General features: G+C 41.3%; 1 protein-coding gene across 1 annotated transcript in view; it reads left to right on the top strand.

The window, feature by feature from the left end:
• Nucleotides 1–24,888, top strand: part of LOC145346413 (exostosin-1-like) — a 184,108-nt gene that overhangs the window by 125,928 nt on the left and 33,292 nt on the right. Inside the window, exons 2-3 of the mRNA XM_080193577.1 lie at nt 16,171–16,264; nt 23,937–24,044. Coding sequence (XP_080049703.1) covers nt 16,171–16,264; nt 23,937–24,044 — 202 coding nt within the window. The remainder of the gene's footprint in view (nt 1–16,170; nt 16,265–23,936; nt 24,045–24,888) is intronic.

Genomic DNA, 24,888 nt, shown 5'->3' with positions numbered 1-24,888 from the left:
TCACTTCTCAGGATAACTCTGTGTATTTCCATTGTAAATTATTCACTTTTGAAACATACTCTTATGTAGGTAGCAATGCAATGAATTTATATATATTAAAGGGCCACAATGAACAGTGATTTAAATGGTCAGTTGGGGGACAATTATTGTCCAAGACGCCAAGAGAACTCTATTACAACAGTGCCACAAAAAATGACATCTCTGGCTGTTTAGCGCACTGGTACTCCATCATGGGGTATCACCCTAGATAATGTATACAAAGTTTGAATTGTGACAATTTTGTAAAAGCAACTTTATCAAGAGGGAGTATCAGGAAGTTGAGAGTCAGGTGTCCATGGTTTCCTGATACTAGCAGCTGGTGAATGTGGCAAAGGTGAAAAAGTTAGAGTGAAATTCGAAAGAGTGGCTTGGGGAGGTGAGAGGAATGCAGAGTGCAAACCACACCGTTTTTGATGCCACTTCTGCGAGTTTGGAAATTCATTTTCAGTTATGTTCAGGTCAAAACAAAATTTTATAGCAGTATAAACTTCATCAAGAGCTGGAATCTTGAGCATTGTATTGCTTAAGGATTATTCTAAGGCATGCTACAACACACTTAGAGCAATAGTACCAAGTTGGTGCCTTGAATTTCAATAGACTAGCCCAGGGTTTCCCAAATCTTTAATTTTTTTCAGTTTAAAAAGGATTGTTTTCACACAATAGCTATAAACATACCAAAGTACAATAATCTCATTGCAATGTTAATGTAAGCCATTTATGACATATATAAAAGCCTAATTTATTTTTATTTTTCTTGTATACATGTGTTTACTTGAATTAAAAAGAAAATTAGGTGTTACTTTTACATTATTTTCAGTGAGAGAAGTGATGTTGCTCCTTTAGTTTAATTGGTTATTGGGAAGAATGCTGTTGGAAAACTGGATTTCTGTATTGGACCATGCTCCTGTCTCTTTCTCAGGCGCACACTCACCATAGAAACCCTGCAGAAGGAGGCCATTTGGCTCATCGAGTCTGCACCGACTTTCCGAAAGAGGATCCTACCCAGGCCCACCACCCGTCCTATCACTCTAACCACACGCATTTGCCATGGCTAATGCACCTAACCTACACACCCTTGGGCCCAAAGAGACAATTTAACACCGTCAAATCCACTGGCACGTCTTTGGACTGAAAGAGGAAACTGGACCACTTGGAGTAAACCCATACATGCAAATTCCATTTAATCACCCAAGGCCAGAATCAAATCCGGATCCCTGACACTATGAGGCAGAAGTGCTTGCCACCGTGCTGCCACACATATATAAGCTCATTCTCGCCTCACGCGCATCCTCGCACACGCGCACATGTGCTCACCCCGCATGCATGCAAGATCTCGCCACTTCAATGCACCCTCAAACACGATGCACTTCACACATCTGTTAGGCCCCCACAGCTTCTCTCGAGCCCCCATTAGCTCACGAGTTTAAATTTAAGCACTTCTAGTTTGTCGAATCAGAGGCCAGTTTCTCAGTTCACTGGTTGCTTGTAGGCTGACGAGGGCAGCTATCGGTGGTCAGCAAAGTGAAAAACTGCCTTTGGTAAGATTGGAAGGATAGCTTTTTCTAAAATTTTAAAACGGCTGGACCAACTGTGGGACTCCTCACAGAACCCAGTTTGGAAAACTCTGACCTAACCAATAGCTTGTGGAAGTACGGTATTTTCTCAGTTCAAGGCTTATTCTGGTTTTAGTCCCAATAATTCCTGTAGGTTTAAAAGCTATTTCAATTGTTCTGCAATTATTTAGATGCATTTCCCTCCTGGCAAAATATTTTGTAAATCTAAAAAATGTTTGGTACGTTTGTATGTTAAATATGCTGGGCGAGTCAAAATTTCTATATAATATGTTTTGTTAGCACTGTATGGGTTATAGCAATAATGAGAAGGCTATCAGTGCCCACTATCATTACATATAAATTGACTAATAGTGTCAGGTTGTAAGGGTGCAGTTAAATGCAGAAATCAGGAAGTTGCTGACAAGTGGCCCTGCTACTCCCACAAGCTTCGCTGCACTGCAGTCTGAGGGGAAGCATGAGAAATAGGAACAGAAGTAGGCCATTCATCCTCTTGACCTTGCTCTACCATTCAGTTTAATTATGACAGATCCATTTCAACACTACTTTCCTGCACTATTGCCATATCCTTTAATGTCTTTACTATTTAGGAATGTGTCAGTCTGTGTCTTGAACTTACCTAATCATTGATATTCCACAATCCTCTGCAGTAGAGAATGCCAAAGATTTACCACCCTCTTAGTGAAGAGATTTCTCCACCCCTCGAACCTAAATGGTCTTCCCCTTATTCTAAGATTGTGTTCCTTTGTTCTAAGCACTCCCTCCCTGCCAAAGGAGACCATCCTTCGAGGGAGACGTCTTTCCTGCACTTGTTGAGCTCTATAAGAATTTTGTACGCATCAATGAGGTCTTCTCTTGTTGCTCTAAACTTTAGAGAATACAGGCAAAGCCTTCTCAACCTCTCCTGTAGGACAATCCTACCATCCCAGAAATCAATCTGGCAAGTATATCCTTCCTTTGATGGGAGCAAACTACACGATTCAGGTGTGATCTCAGCAAGGCTCTATACAATTGCAACAAGAAATCTTTGCTCCCATACTCAAATCCTCTTGTAAAAAAGGCCAACATATCTTGACTTCCTAAGTACTTGCTGCACCTGTATGCTTGCTATTAGTGATTTGGGTCTCTTTGGACATCAACACTCCCCGGTCTCTCTCGCTTTTAAAAAAAACACTGCATTTCTGTTTTCAAAAGTGGACAATATTCCACTTTCCACGTTCTTTCCATTCACTTAGCTTGTCTGAATCCTGTTTTAAGTCTCTGCACCCTCCTCACAACTTGCAATCCACTTGGTTTTGTATCATTAACAAAGTAGAAAATATTACATTTGGTTCCTCCATCTAAATCACTGATAAAGACTGTGAATAGCTGGGGTCCAAGATCTGATCCTTGTGGTGCCCCAGTAGTGACAGCCTGCCAACCTGAGAGAGATCCATTTATCCTTTCTTTGTTTCCTGCCCTTTAACCAATTCTCAGTCCATATCAGCATATTATCCCTAATTCTATGCATTTTAATTTTGTTTCCTAGCCTCTTATAGAAAGCTTTTTGAAAATTTAAGCACACCATATCTATTACCATCTCTCAGATCTATTCTGCCAGGTACATCCTCAAAACAAAAACCCAATAGGTTTGTCAAATATGATGCCCTTCCAGGAATCCATGTTGACATTGCTCAATCCTACTATTATTTTCAAAGTGTTCAGTTATCACATCCATAGATTCCATCATTTCATCTACTACTGCTGTTAGGCCTAATGGGTCTGTAGTTCTCTGTTTTCTCTCTCATTCCTTAAATGCTGGTGTTACATTAGCTACCTTCCAATCTGCAGGGACATTCCAGAATGTGTAGAATTTTGGAAGAGGGCGACTGATGCTAGCCACGCTTTCTGCAGCTACCTTTTTCAATACTGTGGGACGTGGATCATCTAGTTCAGGGAATTTTATCGACTTTCACTCTCATTGATTTCTCCAGTCCTAACTTTGTACAAATACTAATGTCTTTCAGTTCCTCATTCCTACTCGTCCTTGGTTCCTGTATTTCTGGGAGGCCTTTTTGTATCCTCCTCTGTGAAGGCACACAGAGTAGAGTTCTCCCATTTTCAGACAGTGTGTGGTGGTGGGTGGCACCAATGATGCCTTTCCCACTGACCTCGTGCTTGGAACCTCATTAATTGTGCAGAGGTGAGTTTTGCTTCAAATCATCTGGCAAACTGACAGCTGATTTGTCTGCCTGCCATCAGCTGGTTGGTTTGATTGTCCCAGTGCCCTGTTTAAATACCAGTCCAGCACACCAGTCCACCATTTTCTCCAGCCACCTGTCCTCACCAGGCTATGCAGGATGTACAGAATCCAGGGGGAAAAGCTGGCAGCCTCTCTCAATAAGTAGCTCAGGCTCGCAACATTGACTCGATTCTCTCTCCGTGAATGTTTGCAGACCTGCTAAATTTCACGTTTTTCTGCCATTTCCCTTTTTTTTTATAAATTCTCCTGTCTCTGTCTATAATGGACTCGCATCTGATTTTGCTAACTTTTTCCTTTTTACATAGCCGTAGAAGCTTTTGCAGTCCATTTTTGTTTCTCCCAAGTTTACTCTCATTCTAATTTCCCTATATCAGCGAATTGATCCTCTTTTGCTGAATTCAAAAAAAGCTTCTACTCTTCAGGCTTACAATTTTTTGACAACTTTATAAACCTCTTCCTTTGACATAATATAATAGAGTCATAGAGGTTTACAGCATGGAAACAGGCCCTTCGGCCCAGTTTATCCTCGCTGCCTTTTTTTTAATATCTCCTAAGCTACTCCCAGTTGCCCATATTTGGCCCATATTCCTCTATACCCATCGTACCCATGTAACTATCTAAATGCTTTTTAAAAGGTAAAATTGTGCCTGCCTCTACTACTATCTCTGGCAGGTTGTTGCAGACACTCACCACCCTCTGTGTGAAAGAATTGCCCCTCTTAGACACTTTTCTGTATCTCTTCCCTCTCACCTTAAACCCTCTAGTTTTACACTCCCCTACCTTTGGGAAAAGGTATTGACTATTTAGCTGATCTATGCCCCTCATTATTTTATAGACCTCTATAAGGTTACCCCTCAGCATCCTATGCTCCAGAGAAAAAAATCGAATTCTATTCAGCCTCTGCTTGTACCTCAATCCATCAAGTCCTGGTAGCATCCTGGTAAATCTTTTCTGCACTCTTTCTAGTTTAATAATATCCTTTCTATAATGGGTGACCAGAATTGCACACAGTATTCAAGTGTGGCTTTACCAATGTCTTGTACAACTTCAACAAGACATCCCAACTCCTGTATTCAGTGCTCTGACCAATGAAACCGAGCATGCTGAATGCCTTCTTCACCACTCTGTCCACCTGTGACTCCACTTTCAAGGAGCTATGAACATGTACCCTTAGATCTCTCTGTTCTGTAACACTCCCCAGTGCCCTACCATTAACTGAGTAAGTCCTGCCCTGCTTCAATCTACCAAAATGCATCACCTCGCATTTGTCTAAATTAAACTCCATCTGCCATTCATCAGCCCACTGGCCCAATTGATCAGGATCCCGTTGCAATTGGACATAACTTTCTTCACTGTCCACTACGTCATCAATCTTAGTGTCATCTGCTTCCTATATTCTCATCCAAATCATTAATATAAATGACAAATAACAGTGGACCCAGCACTGATCCCTGAGACACACCATTGGTCACAGGCTTTCAGTTTGAAAAACAGCCTCTACAACCACCCTCTGGCTTCTTGACAGAATGTGGGTATGCCGGCGTTGGACTGGCATAAACACAGTCAAAAGTCTGACAACACCAGGTTTTAGTCCAACCGATTTATTTGATAATAGACTCACAAGCTTTCGGGGTTAGTCCCTTCGTCAGGTGAATGGAGAGTTCTGGCCTCAGACAGAGCATATAAAGCACAGACAGTTTACAGATTACTGATTAGAATGCGAATCCTTACACCTAACCTGCTGTTCAAGACCTGAAGTGGCTGACAATGTGAGTGGAAGGAGCACTGATCACAGGTTAAAGAGATGTGTACTGTCTCCAGACAGTACAGCAAGTGAGGTTTTGCAAAGCCAGGCAAGTCACGGGGGTTACAGATAGTGCGACGTGAACCCAAGATCCCTGTTGAGACCGTCCTCATCTGTGCGGAACTTGGCTATCGGTCTCTTCAGCGACTCTGCGCTGTCATGTGTCGTGAAGGCCGCCTTGGAGAATGCTTACCCGAAGGTCAGAGGCTGAATGCCCGTGACCACTGAAGTGTTCGCCAACAGGAAGGGAACAGTCTTGCCTGGTGATTGTCGAGCGATGTTCATTCATCCGTTGTCGTAGCGTCTGCATGGTCTCCCCAGTGTACCATGCTTCGGGACATCCTTTCTTGCAACGTATCAGGTAGACAATGTTGGCCGAGTTGCAAGAGTATTTACCATGTACCAGGATCTTGGGTTCATGTCGCACTATCTGTAAGCCCCGTGACTTGGGTTTGCAAAACCTCACTTACTGTACTCTCTGGAGACAGTACACATCTCTTTAACCTGTGATCAGTGCTCCTTCCACTCACATTGTCAGCCACTTCAGGTCTTGAACAGCAGGTTAGGTGTAAGGATTCGCATTCTAATCAGTAATCTGTAAACTGTCTGTGCTTTATATGCTCTGTCTGAGGCCAGAACTCTCCATTCACCTGACGAAGGGACTAACCCGAAAGCTTGTGAGTCTATTATCAAATAAATCGGTTGGACTAAAACCTGGTGTTGTCAGACTTTTTACTGTTCTTGACAGAAGCCAATTTTGTATCCAATCAGATATCTCACCCTGGATCCCATGAGATTTAACCTTATGCAAAAACCTATCATGCGGTGCCTTGTCAAAGGCCTTGCTAAAGTCCATGCAGACAGTATTAACTGCATTGCCCTCATCTACCTCTTTGGTTATCCCTTCAAAAAACTCAATCAAATTCATGAGGCATGATTTTCCACTCACAAAGCCATGCTGACTGTCCCTAATCAGTCCATGCATCTCCAAATGCCTGTAGATCCTGTCTCTCAAAATACCTTCAACAATTTACCCACCGCAGGCTCACTGGCCTGTAGTTCCCAGGCTTTTCCCTGCAGACTTTTTTAAACAAAGGCACAACATTTGCCACTCTCCAATCTTCAGGAACCTACCCCTAACTATCGATGATTCAAATATCTCGGCTAGGGGACCTGCAATTTCCTCCCTAGCCTTCCATAACATCCTGGGATGTACTTCATCGCGTCCCTGGGATTTATCTACCTTCGTGTGCTTTAAGACTTCTAGCATCACCGTCTCTGTAATATGTACACTCCTCAAGACATCAGTATTTATTTCTCCAGTTTCCCTTACATCCATCCTTTTCTCAATAGTAAATACTGATGAGAAATATTATTTAGGATCTCACCCATCTCTTGTGGATCCGCACGTAGATGACCTTGTTGATCCTGAAGAGGCTTAACTTGTTATCCATGGTTGCATCACTTTTCCTGTTGGGTTTTGTGCCTCAAAGGATTGTATATTTGTTGAGATTTGCCATTGGAACACGCAGGGCATTAAAAACTGTGCCACAGATGATAATCGAGTACTGTGTGCAGTTCTAGTTGCTGTGCTATAAAAAAGGTACACGAGGGGTCACAAGCTCAAGGTGAGGGGGGCAAGGTTCAACACAGATTCGGGGGATGTATTTTACACAGGGTGGTGGGGGCCTGGAATGCACTGCCAAGCAAGGTGGTTGAGGTGGACACACTGGGATTGTTTAAGACGTATCTAGATAGCCACATGAACAAGCTGGGAATAGAGGGATACAAACGAATGGTCTAGTTGGGCGCATGAGCGGCACAAGCTTGGAGGGCCGAAGGGCCTGTTCCTGTGCTGTATTGTTCTTTGTTCTTTGTATAAGCATTGGAGAAGGTGCAGAGGAAGGTTACAAGGATGATATCATCCTGAAACTGCTTGGTGCCGTTCTCCATTCTTGACTCTTCATGCCTGTCCCCCTTCACATGGCAAACAACTTCTCTTCTCCCTTTAACTTCCCTTTCTCCCTTTAATTTTCTACCCCACCCCCAACTAATCTTTTCCACTCCTCCCCCTCCCAGTTGTATCCTTTGTTTTCTATCCTCCCGTGACTTGATTCACTTGGCCCCACCTTCGTACCTTGCTTATCCTGAACATTCATGGAATCGTAAAATTCTATCGAGCTTTCGCTGGCAACAATCTGACCCAAGCCCTATTCCCATAATCTTGTATATTTACAGTAGTCCCTCTGACACTAAGGGGCAATTTAGCACGGCCCATCCACTAACACGTACATCTTTGGACTGTGGGAGGAAACCGGAGCACCCAGAGGAAACCCACACAGACAGAGGGAGAACTTGCAAACTTCACACAGACGATCATCCAAAGCCGGAATCGAACCTGGGTCCCTTCCGCTGAGGCAGCCGTGCTGACTACTGTGCCACCATGCTGCCCAAATCAATCAAAATATTGATTTTGACTGTATACAGAAGATCTGTTTAGTTTTTCTTTCCTTAAATTCAATGTCCACACAAGTTTGCAAATTAATAGAATTGGATCTATGGAATTTTCAAATTGACTGTGGCTAAAGTAAATGTAATTCAATTGCATATCAAGCTTTGAATTTGGCCTTACCTCCTAAAGTAATCAAAATGTGGGATGCTTGTGGAGTTTCTCAGTTTCATTAGTGCACAAGAAAAACATCTGCATTTGTGTGAAATAATGGGACTTGGAACAACTGCAGAAAAGCACTATTTTGGTAACAATTGTGCCTTGATGTTTTGTTTAGTGCTTAACAAGAGTGATTCAATTTCTGCTGCTGGGGAAATTGCTGACACTGTTGGAAGTATTTTATTTGAAAAGCTGAGCTGTGCAATTTTTTTCCAAAACCAGATGGAGTGCTTAAACATCAAATTACTAAACATCTGTTTAAAGCTACAAAAAGGAAGCGAGTAAACCGATTTAACCTTTTCAGAGCAGTGGATCCCAACTTTTTATATGTCATGGCACACCTCTATACCAAAAAAAATTCAGACGCCAATTTTCTCTGTTGCCTTCCCTTACTGGGAACTTCATGTTTAACTTCTCCTTGTCCTCTTGCCTGTTTTTTTAACTTCTTCCTGTCTCTCTTGTTTCTCCCAAGGATTTTAGAGTTTTCACTTTTTGTGTTGGCACATGGGACCTTTGTCTTCAGCTCCAAAGTCCCATTGGTCTTGCGCATAGGTCTGACCAACATTAAAGATGTAAACTACGCAAGTGCGGCTCCTTTTCTCGGCCGGCACATGCACTGAAGACCCAAGATTCATTGGGTCTTGGAGATGCTGCCAACGGAGCTGAAGATAATGGTTAGTTTTAGTTTAATTACATTAATTTTGGATCATTTGAATATTTTCACGGCACACTTTGGGGTGGGTGAGGGGGCGTTCTTTGTTGTGGCGCGCTGGTCGGGAACCACTGATCTGTAGTATTGGAAGGCACTTTGGGAATAGTAATTACTTGATTCATTATTTGACAATGGGAATCTTTTCTAATGAAATTATAAAATGCAAGACCGCTGTTAGCCTGGATATAATAACAGTTGAAATATGTCTAATAAAACTTTATTTCTAAACCAAAGCGATTGTTTATTAACTATTTTACTAATATAGTAGTAACACAGAGAATGGGTTGAATGCATGGAACCTTGAGTAATGAAACATGGACATTATTGAGGAAGTTCAGTGCAGAATGGGAATAGCCACTTAAATTGTAGGGCAACTCTATTGCAGAGTTTATTTAGGCTAAACTGAAATTGAAGCATTAGGTTTTCAGGGTCAACTCTCAATTTAAATCTCTCTCACACACACACACACACACACACACACACACGTGTTTGTATGTATTTTCTGTGCTTGAATAAAACTAAGAATCCCTGAAAACACCAAAGTTTTAGTAAGTCCTGAAAAAACTAAACCAGTCTCTTGAATTTAGTACATGCAGCAATCTGATGCAGGGAACAGTAAGGATTTTCTCTTCCTTGGAGCCTTAAAGCATTAAATTGGACTTAAGTGCATGTCTTGCCTGTAAGCTTCAAATAGTAATGAGTAATTATTGCCAGTGATACTGTTCACAATTGAAGTGTGCATGTATTGGTTAGTGAGGTGACATTGTGCTGGATGGTTATTTGTATATAAATTAAATTACTTTGAGCAGAATCTAATTCTTGTTTCTAATAGTTATGTTTCCATATTACTAAATATCCCTAATTTAACAGACTGTTTAACTGAAACTACGAAATACCTGATTTGAGAAATGAGAGACATGCACAATGCTGTTTCCAGTCCTCAAGTGTGGCACGACAGGTCACAAAGTTATTCGTAACATGATCAATGGTGTGTCAGAGATGAAGATAGTAAAAGACCAGAAGTAATCTGTTTCAAGCCTTTCTGAAAGTATTGGGGCACTCATTTTTGCTAACGATACATTGTTGTGAGGAGGATCTAGGATCTAATCCATTCTACTTAGTGGGCTGCAATGTTTAATCACCTAATTATAATAATGCTATGATTTTTTAAATAATTTTCACTATATTAATGCAAGATTGTATTTTTTCCTGCAAACTATGAAGGTTCTTTACAAAGCACACCAAATGCCAATAATTTGCATTATAAAACATAAATGTGCGAGTGCCCGATTTGTGTCCCTCTTTCTATGATTTTCTTCAGCTGTGTTCTGATCAATAGGAACAAATGATAAAAACAAAATGATTTTCTTCATCTCTGCACACACTAAAGTGGCTTTTTTACGTGAAATAAAGATGTTTTAGTGATTCCACCGACAACCACTTCTGTCTATTATGGTTGACTCTAATATTTAGCCAACTACATTGTGGCTCGATCTGAATTTTTGCATTTAGTGGTTTTGTACGAAATTATTTTTGGGTGGATTCGAGAGATGAAGAAAAGGACCAAGCTGATGCATTCTTGTAAGAACCTTAACAGAGAGACCATATATTTTCTTGTCTGTTTGGTAGTGTAAATCGTGCAAACGTTGCAAATCAATGTGAGTCGCTACCATGCTATCTAATAGACCACTTGTCCAGACACTCAGTTTTGCGATACCGAATGGATAATTTTGAAGTAATTCTCTTCATGACAGTGCAAAGGCTCACTTATGCTGCATAGCAGATTTCTTGCTTAAGTGGATGCTTTGGATCCTAGTTTGAAACTTTTCCCTGGTGAATCCAGAGGTTTTTGGCCTTCACACCACACTGGGCTAATCATATTGGGTAAAGTGATTTAGAAAGACTTGTGCTTTATTTTTGGAAAGGAATGAATGCTATTGCAGATTACTAACCACACTTGCGTATTGCCAACATAAAGAAATGCTAAGCATGAGTAAAGTAATGATATTGGGGTGACGTGGGAATAATGTGTGTTTTAAATCTTAATGTCATAGCTAATTTACATTGACCAACATTTCTGATTGTTATTAGATTTGGTGGTTCTGATTATTTTATATCTTGAAAAATAAATCTCATTACTTTTGGCTTATAAACTAAAAGTACTTCATTAAGCAGATTGCCTAATTTCATATTTTTAAATATCATGACATAAGTTCAATCAATGCACGATATTTTTATGAAGCCACTGATAACCAGCTGGCCAAAATCATTGGAAAATGCCTTGGGATTAACGCATCTGTCTATTTCTACTTCCCACCCCTCCACTGTTTCTTCCTTTAGCTATTAGAGTTTTGCCTGGCAGCCATTCAGCACTACCACCTGACAGCTGACAGAAATGGAGAGCTTGTTGTCTGTTCCACTTTTGGTCTGTAGTAGTGTATGTTTTGTCGCTAAGTTATTGTTTTCTATATTTGGTAAGATTGTGTGTTGATCTAACTGAATGAACTAATCTAACTGATGAAGAAAAAACAGTTTTTATTCTTTTACATTGAGTTTTAGAACATAGAACATAGAACATAGAACATTACAGCGCAGAACAGGCCCTTCGGCCCACGATGTTGCGCCGACCAGTTACAAAAACAATGACCCACTAGCCTATACCAATCCCTTTTCGTCCATAAACCTATCCAGTTCATTATTATTATTATTATTATTATTAGTTCAAGTATTCCCAAGTCAAGTCTGCTACAACATGAGCTGACCGGATACAGAGCAAAGCTGCTGCTGCTTAGCTCCAACTTCACAAATTGCTCTTCCTGCGGGAATGTTTGACCATTTGTCAATTAAGCTTTCTATGCCACATAGAGTTTGAGTTAATGCTGCTGTTAATTTACATACATCTCAAGTTGCTGATAACGTCTTAATGCTGATGTTAAATGCTTTGCTGTCTTCTAGGACTGTGAAATCCCCTTCTTTATTTTCTGTTTCCTGCTGTTATCATCTCTTTAGGTCAAATTGATTAATCATTTTTTTGGAGGCCTATGACCAACAAACCCTGTTTAAGACTGTTTTTACACATCACACATATAATTCCTATACCTTGGGTGTTAGTAGACTCTGTTAGTTTATCCATATCAGTTTATTACATAAGTTCAAAGTTTTTACAGCACAGAAAGGAGCCATTTGCCAAATTGATACATGTGTCAATGCTTTATACTGGTTTCCTCTCTCCAAGTAATTTCATCTAACCTGGCTGATTTTATTTGCAGTGGCACCATGGGAACCAGAGGCCCTTGACTACTTTAGCCAAAGGAATCATGTGTTAGCCTTCATGATCTGTTATTTGATGGGAGTGGGTAGGGACCGCGACCCCCAAGCAAAGTTCAATCTTGCCCTTACCTAACCTCTATGCAGGTACACTCCCCACCTGCAGTTCACTAGATAACGATGGGAGACCAAAGCATTTTCTAACCTCCTCAGCCCACTCTGGGAATATATATGATCCTTTGTAGTGTCACTGCCACTTCCCAACTGTGAGCAAATGGTACAGATTAAGGGCTAAATTTGAGATCATACCTCAGAACTCTGCTCTCCTCTGTTCTACCTTTTGGTATTTTGGGTCATTGTGTTTAAAGTTTATGATCTTCTTCGTTCCACCTTTCTTTAAAACAGTCATTATTCATGACACAAGACTGCCAAAAATTTGGCAAGTTGTCAATATGTTCTTGATCCTTGGTTAATACTAGAAGCACAGTCTGAAGGTATCTGCATTATAACTGCAATACTTGCTGATAAGCATCTAAAAGACCTAATACCTAATCTGATAATTACCAGTCAAGAGTTTGCATCGTGACCTTTTGAGTGCACGTGTGGAACATGAACTCAGCTGTGTTGTATAAGGGGTTTAAAATCACTGCATACAGTGCAAATAGTTCTGAGAGTTCTCAGCAAGATATCTCTCTGGATTTCAATTTATTTTTATCCTGAACCATGGAGAATTATTTTGCAGAGTGTAGATGCTGTGCTAATGAAATGCACCGATTTCAAAATGTAGTTTTAGCATGTAATTTCGTGTTTGTTTGATGGTTGCTATAATTTGAACGTGCTTGAAGGTGCTAAAGGAGATACCTGCAGGTTTAATGTGGTAAATTGGATCAGCAAATTTGCTGATGATACAAAGATCGGAGGTGTAGTGGACAGCGAGGAAGGTTTTCAAAGCTTGCAGAGGGACTTGGACCAACTAGAAAAATGGGCTGAAAAATGGCAAATGGAATTTAACGCAGACAAGTGTGAGGTCTTGCACTTTGGAAGGACAAACCAAAGTAGAATGTACAGGCTAAATGGTAGGACTCTGAAGAGTGCAGTTGAACAGAGGGATCTGGGAATACAGGTACAGAATTCCCCAAAAGTGACGTCACAGGTGGATAGGATCGTAAAGAGTGCTTTTGGTACATTGGCCTTTATAAATCGGAGTATCGAGTATAAAAGTTGGAGTGTTATGGTAAGGTTATATAAGGCATTGGTGAGGCTGAATTTAGAGTATTGTGTGCCGTTTTGGTCATCTAGTTACAGGAAGGATGCAAATAAGGTTGAAAGAGTGCAGAAAAGGTTCACGAGGATGTTGCCGAGACTTGAGAAACCAAGTTACAGAGAGAGATTGAATTGGTTAGGACTTTATTCCCTTGAGCGTAGAAGAATGAGGGGAGATTTGATAGAGCTGTATAAGATTTTGATGGGTGTAGATAGAATGAATGCAAGCAGGCCTTTTCCACTGAGGCTAGGGGAGAAAAAAAACCAGAGGGCATGGGCTAAGGGTGAAAGGAGAAAAGCTTAAAGGGAATATTAGTGCAAAGAGTGGTGGGAGTGTGGAATGAGCTGCCAGATAAAGTGGTAAATGCGGGGTCACTTGAGAAAAACTTGGACGGGCTCATGGATGAGTGGGATGTGGAGGGATATGGTTCAAGTGCAGGTCAGTGGGACTAGGCAAAAAATGGTTCGGTACAGACAAGAAGGGCCAAAAGGCCTGTTTCTGAGCTGTAATTTTCTATGGTTTAGCACTCAAATATGGCTAGAAGCAATTTTCTTAGTCATATATTAGGTTACAACTCCATTTTCACTGGAGCTATGGACTTGACACACAGTGGCGGGTTTCAGGATGGCTCAGGGATCAAGAATGCATGGATTCTTAAGAGGGTCCAGAGAAGGATTGTCTTTACTTATAGGGGCCGAAAGAGTCTACCTCACCTTCCAGTCTCCTTCTCAATCACAAGTAAGGCTTACATTAGCACTGCAATGAAGTTACTGTGAAATTCCCCATGTCACCGCAGTCCGACACTTGTTCGGGTCAATGCACCTAACCAGCATGTCTTTCAGAATGCGGGAGGAAACCCGTGCAAACTCCACACAGACAATGACCCAAGCCGGGAATCGAACCTGGGTCCCTGGCACTGTGAAGCAGCAGTGCGAACCACTATGCTCGTTTGTGTGAAGTAAGAGAATGATTTCAGAATCTTTCTAACCTCTGCACTAGTTTTATCCCATTGCATAAGGAAGGAGCAAACACGTTATCCCATAAATGCCCTGTGACTGCATCGTGCACGTTGCTCTTGTTTGATGCTTAAAAGAAGTGACGGGGTAAAATGAATAACTTATTCTCTACACTTACATATAATCATCTTTAATGGGCAATGTGAAAAGTATCTAAGTAGCTATGAAAGGTAGTGAACTGCAGCTGGTTTCGGCCCAAACTTCTTTGAAATAGCCTGTTGGGTTGTGATTGTCTCCTCATGGGATCATTTAATGTTTTCCAAAATAAATGTATGTTACTACTGTAAGTTTTAAGCAACAAATTATTAGATCTGAAATTTCAGAGATTCAATTAACTGACTTCTCTCTGCGATGAAATTGCTGATTGAATAAACTTCAGTTGGCAGAGTGGGACTTGATTTAGAGAGAACGCTGTCATCAGTTCCAGATCATGAACTTTTTACTTCTAACTATGACTAAAGTCATCAGAGTCTCTATTTTCAGTTAATTTTGAGTCCATCTTTTAAAAAAGAGTTCTTCTACTTTGAAATCAGTTGTGGTCGTTTTAGACAATGATTTTTATATACTTAAACTATGCAGGCACTCGTAATTCGTGACCTTTTCTTCTGCAAGGTTTTTTCCCCCCAGTAAATGGTTCTTATTAGTGCAAAATGCACTGCTTAGGTATTCTAAATAGAATATTGGCTTGTTTTCTTTTGTCTATCCTGTGTGGATGTAAAATAGCTTTACCTTCTTTAAGATAGGTTTGCTTTTCCTTGTCTGTGAGCTAGGATTTGGTAGGTGCTGGAAACAACAGAGATCCAAGCTCCATTGAGAATGGCAGGGAGTAGGACAGGAAAGCAACTTGCTTCAATAGTGTGAAGCACGTAAAATTGACATTTCATCCTGCATCTCTTCCACGTTCAAACAGTTAGGTAGGATCAATATGGCGCGCGTTTACGAGACAAATGTCTGACAAGCCAGGTTGCTGCTCCAGACTGAACTGTATATCCTCATTGCGCTGCCGTCAGGAGTGGATTCCTGGATTATTATATTTTGAGGGCTACCTCACCTCTACCACTGCCATGCCTGAAGTCAGCAAATTCAGCATGTATAGGTGGTTGAACTGGCACCTTTTTTGGTATTGCTAGATAACTTCCTGAGTAAACTTCCTGAACCATTTGGAGAGCACGTTATTACACATTTCAAGAATCCAATGACAGGTTAATAGTATTGTTTTGTTGAACTAGTATTCCTATGAATATAAATCCTGCAGCTTGATAATTTGAATTCAGAAGCTGATATCAGTGAAGCGTCATTGAAGCTGCTGGATTGTCGTTAAAAACTCAACTGGTTCACAAATGTACTCTTGGAGAAAGGAAATCTGCCATACATATCTGATCTGGCCTTTGAATCCTGTTGCAAAATAAACTGGCTAGCAATTGCCCTCTTAAGCAAACCACTTGCTTCGGGCATCTAGACACACTCAAATGCCAGCCTTGCCTTATCCCAAGAATTAAGCTTGAAATAATTAACTACTTTGTCAGTTTGCTTTTATAGAATGTGATTCAGTTTTTAAACAAATTGTTCTTATTTATTCTTTTCTAGATATGATTATCGTGAGATGTTGCACAATTCCACCTTCTGCTTGGTTCCACGAGGCCGTAGACTGGGATCTTTCCGGTTTCTGGAGGCTTTACAGGTAAATGATAAAGAATATAGATAAAGCCGTGTTTTTTTTATAGTTGTGAACATAAGGTGAAAAAATGTCCTACAGCACTACTCCACACAAAAGTAGTCTGATTAGTCAGAGTTGTTTAGCGCATGAATAACTAAACTGTGACTTTTAACATCTAGCAATACAGTCCTTAAACTTAGAAACTCGGATCCAAAATCAGGATTAATCTTGTTTGAAATTTATCATTTGGAAAGAACACGAATATAATGCTGCATCACTGAAAAATAAATCCTAAATTAAATGCACCTTAGTTCCAATGTGTGGAGTTGCTGGTATTGGACAGGGGTAGGCACACTAAGTACTCTCACAGAACCAGGTTAAATTCCAACAGATTTATTTGGTAGCACAAGCTTTTAGAGCATTGCCCCTTCATCAGGTGAGTGAAGAGTTCAGTTCACAAACATGGCATATATAGACACAAACTCAATTACAAGATAATAGTTGAAATGTGAGTCTTAACAGGTAATCAAGTCTTTACAGATGCAAACAGTGTCAGTGAGAGAAGATTAAGCGCAGGTTAAAGAGGTGTGAATTGTCTCCAACGAGGACAGTTTGAGAGATTTTGCAAATCCAGGCAAGTCGTGGGGGTTACAGATAGTGTGACGTGAACCCAAGATTCCAGTTGAGGCCTCGTGTGGAACTTGGCTATCAGTTTCTGCTCAGTGATTCTGCATTGTCATGTGTCGTGAATGCTTGAAGAATGCTTACTTGAAGATCAGAGGCTGAATGCCCTTGACTGCTGAAGTGTTCCCTGACGGGAAGGGAACACTCCTGCCTGCTGATTTGTTGAGCAGTGTCCATTCATCCGTTGTGGTAGTATCTGCACGGTCTCGCCAATGTACCATGCCTCAGGGCATCCTTTCCTGCAGTGTATCAGGTAGACAATGTTGGCTGAGTTGCAAGAGTATGTACCGTGTATCTGGTGGATGGTGTTCAGGTGAGATGATAGCATCCGTGCCGATGATCTGGCACGTCTTGCAGATGTTGCAGTGGCAGGGTTGTGCAGTGTCGTGGTCACTGTTCTCCTGAAAGCTGGATGGTCTGTTTGAGGTTGCACGGTTGTTTGAAGGCAAGTAGTAGGGATGGCCTTGGTGAGATGTTTGTCTTCATCGATAATGTGTTGAAGGCTCCAGAAAAGATGTCGTAACTTCTCCACTCCAGGGAAGTACTGTATGACGAAGGGTTCTCTGTCCACTGTGTTCCATGTTTGTCTTCTGAGGAGGTCTGTGCGGTGTTGCACTGTGGCACATCGGAACTGTCGATTGATGAGTTGAGCGCCATATCCTGTTCTTATGAGGGCATCTTTCAGCGTCTGTGGGCATCTGTTGCAGTCCTCCTCATCTGAGCAGATCCTGTGTATACAAAGGGCTTGTCCGTACAGGATGGCTTCTTTAATGTGTTTAGAGTGGAAGCTGGAGAAGTGGAGCATCGTGAGGGGTTAGCCATGGGCTTGCGGCACAGTGAAGTGCTGAGGTGGCTGTTTTTGATGGCGATGCATGTGTCCAAGAATGCAGCAGATTCTAGAGTAGTCCACGGTGAGTCTAATGGTGGGATGGAACTTGTTGATGTCATCGTGTAGTTTTTTTGTATTGTTCGCCGTGAGTCCAAAGGAAGAAAATATCATCAATGTATCTAGTGTATTGCATTGGTTGACGATCTGGTGTGGTGAAGAAATCTTGTTAGAACCTGTGCATAAAGATGTTGGCATACTGAGATGCGAATTTGGTTCCCATGGTTGTTCCACGTGTCTGGATGAAGAACTGGTTGCTGGAGGTGAAGGTGTTGTGGTCCAGGATGAAGCAAATGCAGAATCGCGTCTGGAGATTGGCAGTCATCAGTGTTGAGTACTGAGGCAGTTGCAGCAATGCCATTGTCGTGGGTGACGCTGGTGTAGAGTGTTGAGACATCCATTGTGACGAGGACTGTCCTTGGATCGATTACTCCACGGCTGCTGAGTTTCTGTAAAAAGTCCGCCGTGTCGTGACCGAAGTTGGGAGTTCTTCGTACGGCGCGTTTTAGGATGCCCTCGATGTAGCCAGAGAGATTCTCACACAGGGTCCAATTGCCTGATACAATGGGACGGCCGGGTGTGTTGGCCTTGTGTATCTTTGGGAGGCAGTAAAGATCTCCGACGTGAGGAGTATATTCCCGTAAGTTGTGATGCACGTTAATGGCGATAAGGATTTAAGCTTTATATGTGGCTGCTGAAATTCCCTGATGCACATCCATGCAATCCATAAAGACCAAAAAGAATGAACACCCTTAAAAAGTGAAATGGATGGATCTCGTTATGAGCTGCTTCCAAGTGAGGTCTGAGCGGTGCATTAGAACTTTCAAAGTCAGGGTCTCGACTCACGGGTGAGTGAAAAAGGGTCACGGTGTTCCCCAAAGATCATATGACTTGGGTGCCAAGAGCGGCATATACTACTCTAAATGCAGCCAAACCCTACTGCCTTCATTTTTGAATCCCTTAGAACAGTAGTCTCCAACGATAAAAGGCGACAGTGAGCAGAACAACACCCTCATATACACTTGGCGTGAATTCACTTGAAAGCAAATTTCTTTCACTTGCGAGCAAGAGGAGAGGACTGTGGGCATAGATCATTTTGCTACAAGAAAGAGACGGTCAGAGACACTGATAGGCCCAGTGTACCCACTGGCCAGAATCTCGCACTGGGGTCAGTTAGAGAGAGCTGCTTTGGAGAGTCCACGACAGGATAGAGCCATGCTACTGTTAGCTCTCTGCAGAGTGCCGGGGCTCTAGTGAACGGCCTGAAAAAAAAGCAGAAATGGGGACTAAAGCCATATAAAGATTATTTCTTGAGATACGGGCCCGAATTCCCTGATGTTGCGACCACTGCCAGCAAGAATGGATTTGGCACTCAACCCAAACTCCATTCACTGAAGCTGCACTGGAGAATTCCAGTTTGGGTGAGGTTTATGCACATAAACTGAGGAATGAAATCCATGTTTTCTTCCTTGAGGAATCGTTCTCTTTGGCTGGTTGGTCAAGAAAGTTATATGCTAACTCTGTCTTGCCTTGTAGACATCTTTTTGATTCTAAACTGGTCTGAGCCTGAAATTGCAAGGAAAGGATATTGATTGTTTTCAGCACTGGGAACAAATAGATGCTTTCCAAAAGTCATTGAAAGTTTGGCGAGCACAATTTTACATGTTCCCCACACTGCATAGACTGGCGAGCCTTATTCAGTTCATCTTGCTGTGCCGATCAACAGTTTTTGTTGTTAGTTTCCAGAGGAGAAGCATCAAATTTTAAAGAGAAGTCAGCAAAAAATCCTTTTGAGTTTGTGTGTCCAGAGTCAGTTATTAACTTACAGCTGTACCTAAATGTGGAGACTGAGCTGCTACACCTGACCTGTGACAGCACATGAAAAACACGCCATAAGTCCCTGAGGTTATCATCATTCTGGATTAGCATCTCCCAATAGTATCCAGTGCTGAGTAAAACAAGCATTTTGTTGCTATTAACCTTCATGATGACTTACCTGTGTGTGCAAGGTGGGATTTTCCATTCTCACAAAGGATCGGCTAAACTCTACACTTGATATGCCTTCTTATCCTGTGAACTTGATAAGCAGGCTCAATTGTCACATTCAAGTTAAGTGAATGTGACGTGGGTTCCAAAGCTTGGCCAGTTTGTAAAAGTGGGTACCGGGTGGAAAAAAATGAAAACGTTGCATTAGGACACTTCAAATGTGTCCTCTTTAAACGCTTACACCGATGTTCTGGCAGCGCAATTTCTTAATTATATTTTACAATTTTTAGCATGAGGTAATTGAAATAATGATTAGCAAAAGCAACTGAAGGACGTTGCAGTTAAATTTAAATTTTAGGTTTACACCCAGTTGGGAGTTAATTCTGGCCAGTTTTAACCTGGGTGAAATGCAGATTATTGAAGACCTGTAAATAATTAACCTAGGACATTTCAAAACTTTGTGCTGTTAACCAGAATTGTCATGTGAGTTAGCATCTTTTAAAGTTACAGGTCAATTTACTTTGTTCACATAATTTACAAGCATTTGGAGGTGCAGAAGGTACAGGTACACTAGGTACAGGTTTGGCCATTGAAAGGCACTAGACAAGCAAGAAAATCGATGGTGGTCCAATTCTAATGATCCAAAATCAGTAGTGTACTCATAGCTATCTTTCTAAGAGAATCCACTTTCTAGTTTACTTCAGATGGTTTATCGTTATTTTTTAACTCTCCGGAGTCCTTCCCTTCCCTTCCGTTCCTGTCTTCATTATAGATCTAACCACTGTTTCCTGTTCCTTTCTATGTCTAATAAATGGAAAGTAGAACACTGCATTGTTACAGGTGCTTATTATTAAACATTTAAATGAACAATAAGTCTCAGAATTTATGGGCAGCACGGTAGCACAGTGGTTAGCATTGCTGCTTCACAGCTCCCAGGACCTGGGTTTGATTCCTGGCTTGGGTCACTTTGTGTGGAGTTTGCACATTCTTCTCGTGTCTGCATGGGTTTCCTCCGGGTGCTCCAGTTTCCTCCCACAGTCCAAAGATGTGCAGGTTAGGTTGACTGGCCACGCTAAAAGTTGCCTCTTAGTGTCCTGAGATGCATAGATTAGAGGGATTGATGGGTAAATATGTTGGGATATGGGGGTAGGGCCTGGGTTGGATTGTGGTCAGTGCAGACTCGATGGGCCAAATGGCCGTCTTCTGCACTGTAGGATTTCTATGATTCTAGAATTAAAATACGGTGTTTCACACGGGTCTGTCTGTTTCTTCGGCTGAAATATCCCATGGTGTTGTTGAAACAAAATCAGGCAGCTCTTCCTATTCTTTGGCCAACATTTGTTATTAAAACAAAAACTACACCAAAATTACTGAATCAGATTAAGTGGCCATTGACCTCACTTGCTGTTTGTGAAGCCTTACTCTGTCAGTTTGGGCCACATGTCCCTAAGTAAGTGACTAATTAATTGCTGTCAAGCACTTGCTATGTCTTGTGTGAGAATGTGCAATATAAACCTATTTTTTCTTAGGGAGATAACTAAATATTTTCAGAGCGATGAATGCAGTAGTTAATAAGAAAGGAAAGCATAAACATTGTTTTTTAGCAGCAGCGTATTGTGTCATGCTGCAGTTAAGATGAGTTGAGTCAGACATCTCCCACATCACTTAAGTTTCCCAACCAGAGTAGTGTTGCTGTTGAGAAGTGGAAGCCAAACATCTCACCAGGGCACACAACAAAATCAAGGGTACTGCTTTTCAACTTGCACTCAAGTCATAAATGTTAGTTTCAAACTAGCACAGCTTAGACGTAAAGTGCCGATGGATGGTGTAAGGCTTATTGTCATACTTATTTAATCCTTCCCTTTAAAAAAGCCAATTTAGTTAATGCATAGTAAAACGCGTGGAAAAAGAACTTTACAAAATTTAAAAATATATTTGAAAATGTACACAATTTTGTAACGTGCACACCTTGTATCATTTTTTATATTTTCTCGTTCTCTGTTTTGTCATTTTGTTTTTTTTCACTTGGTTATGCAAATTACCTCTAATGTAAATTATGGGGGCAATTCTCCCAGCAGTGCAGTGGGCTGGGAGATATAAATGGAGGCCGTTTAGCAGGCTCCCCACTGGGCGCCTAAAAGGGAACTGGCGGCCGACTCTGCTGGAGTGAAGGGGGGTTATGGAGGCCCCCCAGGAGGTTGGAGGCAAAGGGAAGGGTGCGTCCTGGGCATTGCCAGAGAGGCAGTGCCAGGAGCAGGGCCTGTGGGGGGGGGGGGGGGGGGGGGGGGGGGGGGGGGGGGAGATCAGTGGGTGTTGGGGGTCTTGCTGCCACTCTGCACTAGGAGAATGGACAGCGATCGGAGCTGGCCATCAGGGTTTTGAGGGGGGCGGGGGGGGGGGTTGCGGGGTAGCATTGCAAGGTCACAAGGCCAGCCTGCAGTTGTGCTGGCCAATGATCAGGAGACTGGCAGTATGGGACAACTGCGCGTGTGCCAAACTCCACTATGACAGATAGGCGCAGGCACAGTGGCCCACTCAATGCTATGCTGCATGTTGTAGAATTGTGTACATTTTTAAAAATATTTCTCCAGTGGGAGTTGCCCCGACCCCGATTTTTATCGAGATTCACGCTGAGGCACTCTGTGATGCACAAAGTGTGGGAGATTCACTTTGAAAATCTTGCTTTAAAAAACCCAGCAGGATTTACTCCAGTTATTACACAAAGTTGACATTTAGAATTTTTTTGGGAGATAGATTTATTTAGTACTGCTTTTACCTGATGGTTAACAGTTGACAAATTATCAAAACTGTTTGCATTGTCAATATAATGTATCTTGTGACTTTTTTAAACCTCCTCTGCAGCTTAACTATAGTTTTTCAATATATATTTGGAGCTGATGGCATCATTTTAAGCTGGCATGTTGGTTTTACAAAAAGTAGCAGTGATAGTAGTTGTATTTCAAATGGAATTACGTTTGGTACTGTGGAAGAGCAAATGGATTTGGGAAACAGGTTGACAATAAAGGCAGCATCTAATTTTTTAAAACACTAATAGAATTCTAGATTTTATCTGAGGCACAGAGTATAAGATAAAACTGAGCTTTGACTGTGACCTTAAAAGTTTTGTGGTACAGTATTAGACTGCATGCTACAGGATGAATATTGAGGCTTTAGAGAAAATACAATACAGATTTACTAAAATTTTCCAGTCAGGAAATACAATTATTTTAAAAATTTAATTTTTTTCATGAAAACAAGGCAGATTGTGTTGTAATATGTGTTTAAAATTCTGAAAGAATGGGAAGAGTTAGATAGAAACACTCGTTGAATGCTCTAAAATAAAGGGTCATAGAGACATCTTTAAATATAGAAGAATACAGAACACGGCATGATAAATTTAGATGGTTGTTGTGGTGGAATTCACCTGTTAGTGTTGTAACTTCTGCCTTAAAAACATTGAAAGTTGAAGTCAATATGTGAATTTAAAAAGAGGAAGGGATATGGGATAGAGAAAGTAACAGATTTAGAACAAATTGCGTGTAGTCTAAACGGTGATTCAGACCAGCTGGGCATAATGATCCTTTTCCATTTATTTCAGTGTTTTCTGAGTTTCAATGGATATGCTTTATGTCGTGGTTATGTTGTTGGATTAGCCATCCAGAAGCCTTGACTAATAATCCACAGAACGAGTCCCATGCCTACTTATTTGATTTTTAACTGCCATCTGAAGTGTCTGAGCAAACCCGTCAGTCGTACTAGAGCTGCAGAGGTTTAAGAAAGCGTTCACCACCATCTTGTTCTTGGGCTAACTTAGGAGCAATTTATGCTGACATTGGGAGCAATGCCTACATCCTGAGAATGGAATTAAAAACCTGTCATCTTCATTACTGCAAATTGTTTTGATGATCAAACATGAAGCTGTTACTCCTGTATTTTTGTCCTCCAGAGGAGGAAGACCTGGTTTCTCTCATATAATGAATATGAAGAATAAGGTTCTGTACCAGACAAGGTGCTTAATCAAAATGTTTCCAGGTTTAAAATCTTACCATAGGTGCTATGAATGTTCTTTGAATTTCACATTTATAAATGATTTTTTATCTTTGATCGATATTTGTACATTTTCTATTATAAATATCACAGGCTGCATGTATTCCAGTGATGTTAAGTAATGGATGGGAACTGCCATTTTCAGAAGTCATTGACTGGAACCAAGCTATCGTTATTGGAGATGAAAGGTTGTTACTACAGGTAGGAGAGCAGTATTGTAACAATATGGATTTGCCATTGCATTGATGTAACAAAAGGCATATAATGCAGTATGATAACTGCAAATTCTATTTGCTTCAGACATTATCATGCTGAATGTTTGTCTGATTGTCTATTATAGTCTTCAGTCCAGTTTTAGGACTTGAAAATTTCTCACGGCTTATGAAATGTAAGTTGAATTAAAAACTGTTGCATTACAGCTACGACATTAATATCCACCTGGTAATGTGGAAAGTTGTCCAGCTAGGCCCTGTACACACACAGCAGAACAATTCAACCTGGCAAATTACCATCCCATCAGAATACTGTCATTCCTCAGTAAACCGAAGAATCAAGCAGTGCTTGCTTGCTTAGTAACTCAGTGGCACTCAGTTTGACTTCCACTAGGGCCACTCAGCCTCTGACTTTATTGCAGTCTTGGTTCAAATACAGACAAGCTATGCTCCAGAGGTGAGATGAGTGACTGTCCTTGACATCAAGGCAGCATTTTATATTGTAGCATCAGAGGCCTAGCAAAACTGAAGGCAGTGGTGGTGCTGGTAGATCCAACCATCTTCAACAGCTTCATCAATGACCTTCCTTCCACCCTTAGGATAAAGTGGGGAAGTTAGCTGATTGCACAATGTTCAGAACCATCTGCAACTTCTCAGAGACTGAAGTACCATTGATAAAATGGAGCAAAACCAGTACAATATTCGGGCTTGTGCTGACCAAGTGGCAAGTAACTTGCATGCCACACAAATGCCAAGCAATGACCATCTCGAGCAAGAGAGAATCTAATCATTGTTCCATTCCATTCAATGACATCGTCAACACTGAATCCCCA

The sequence above is a fragment of the Carcharhinus amblyrhynchos genome, chromosome 8 (assembly GCF_965287045.1).
Source record: "Carcharhinus amblyrhynchos chromosome 8, sCarAmb.v2.hapA, whole genome shotgun sequence".
NCBI lineage: Eukaryota > Metazoa > Chordata > Chondrichthyes > Carcharhiniformes > Carcharhinidae > Carcharhinus > Carcharhinus amblyrhynchos.
Note: the sequence above shows the minus strand (reverse complement) of the source record. Positions and strands in the feature narration are given on the sequence as shown.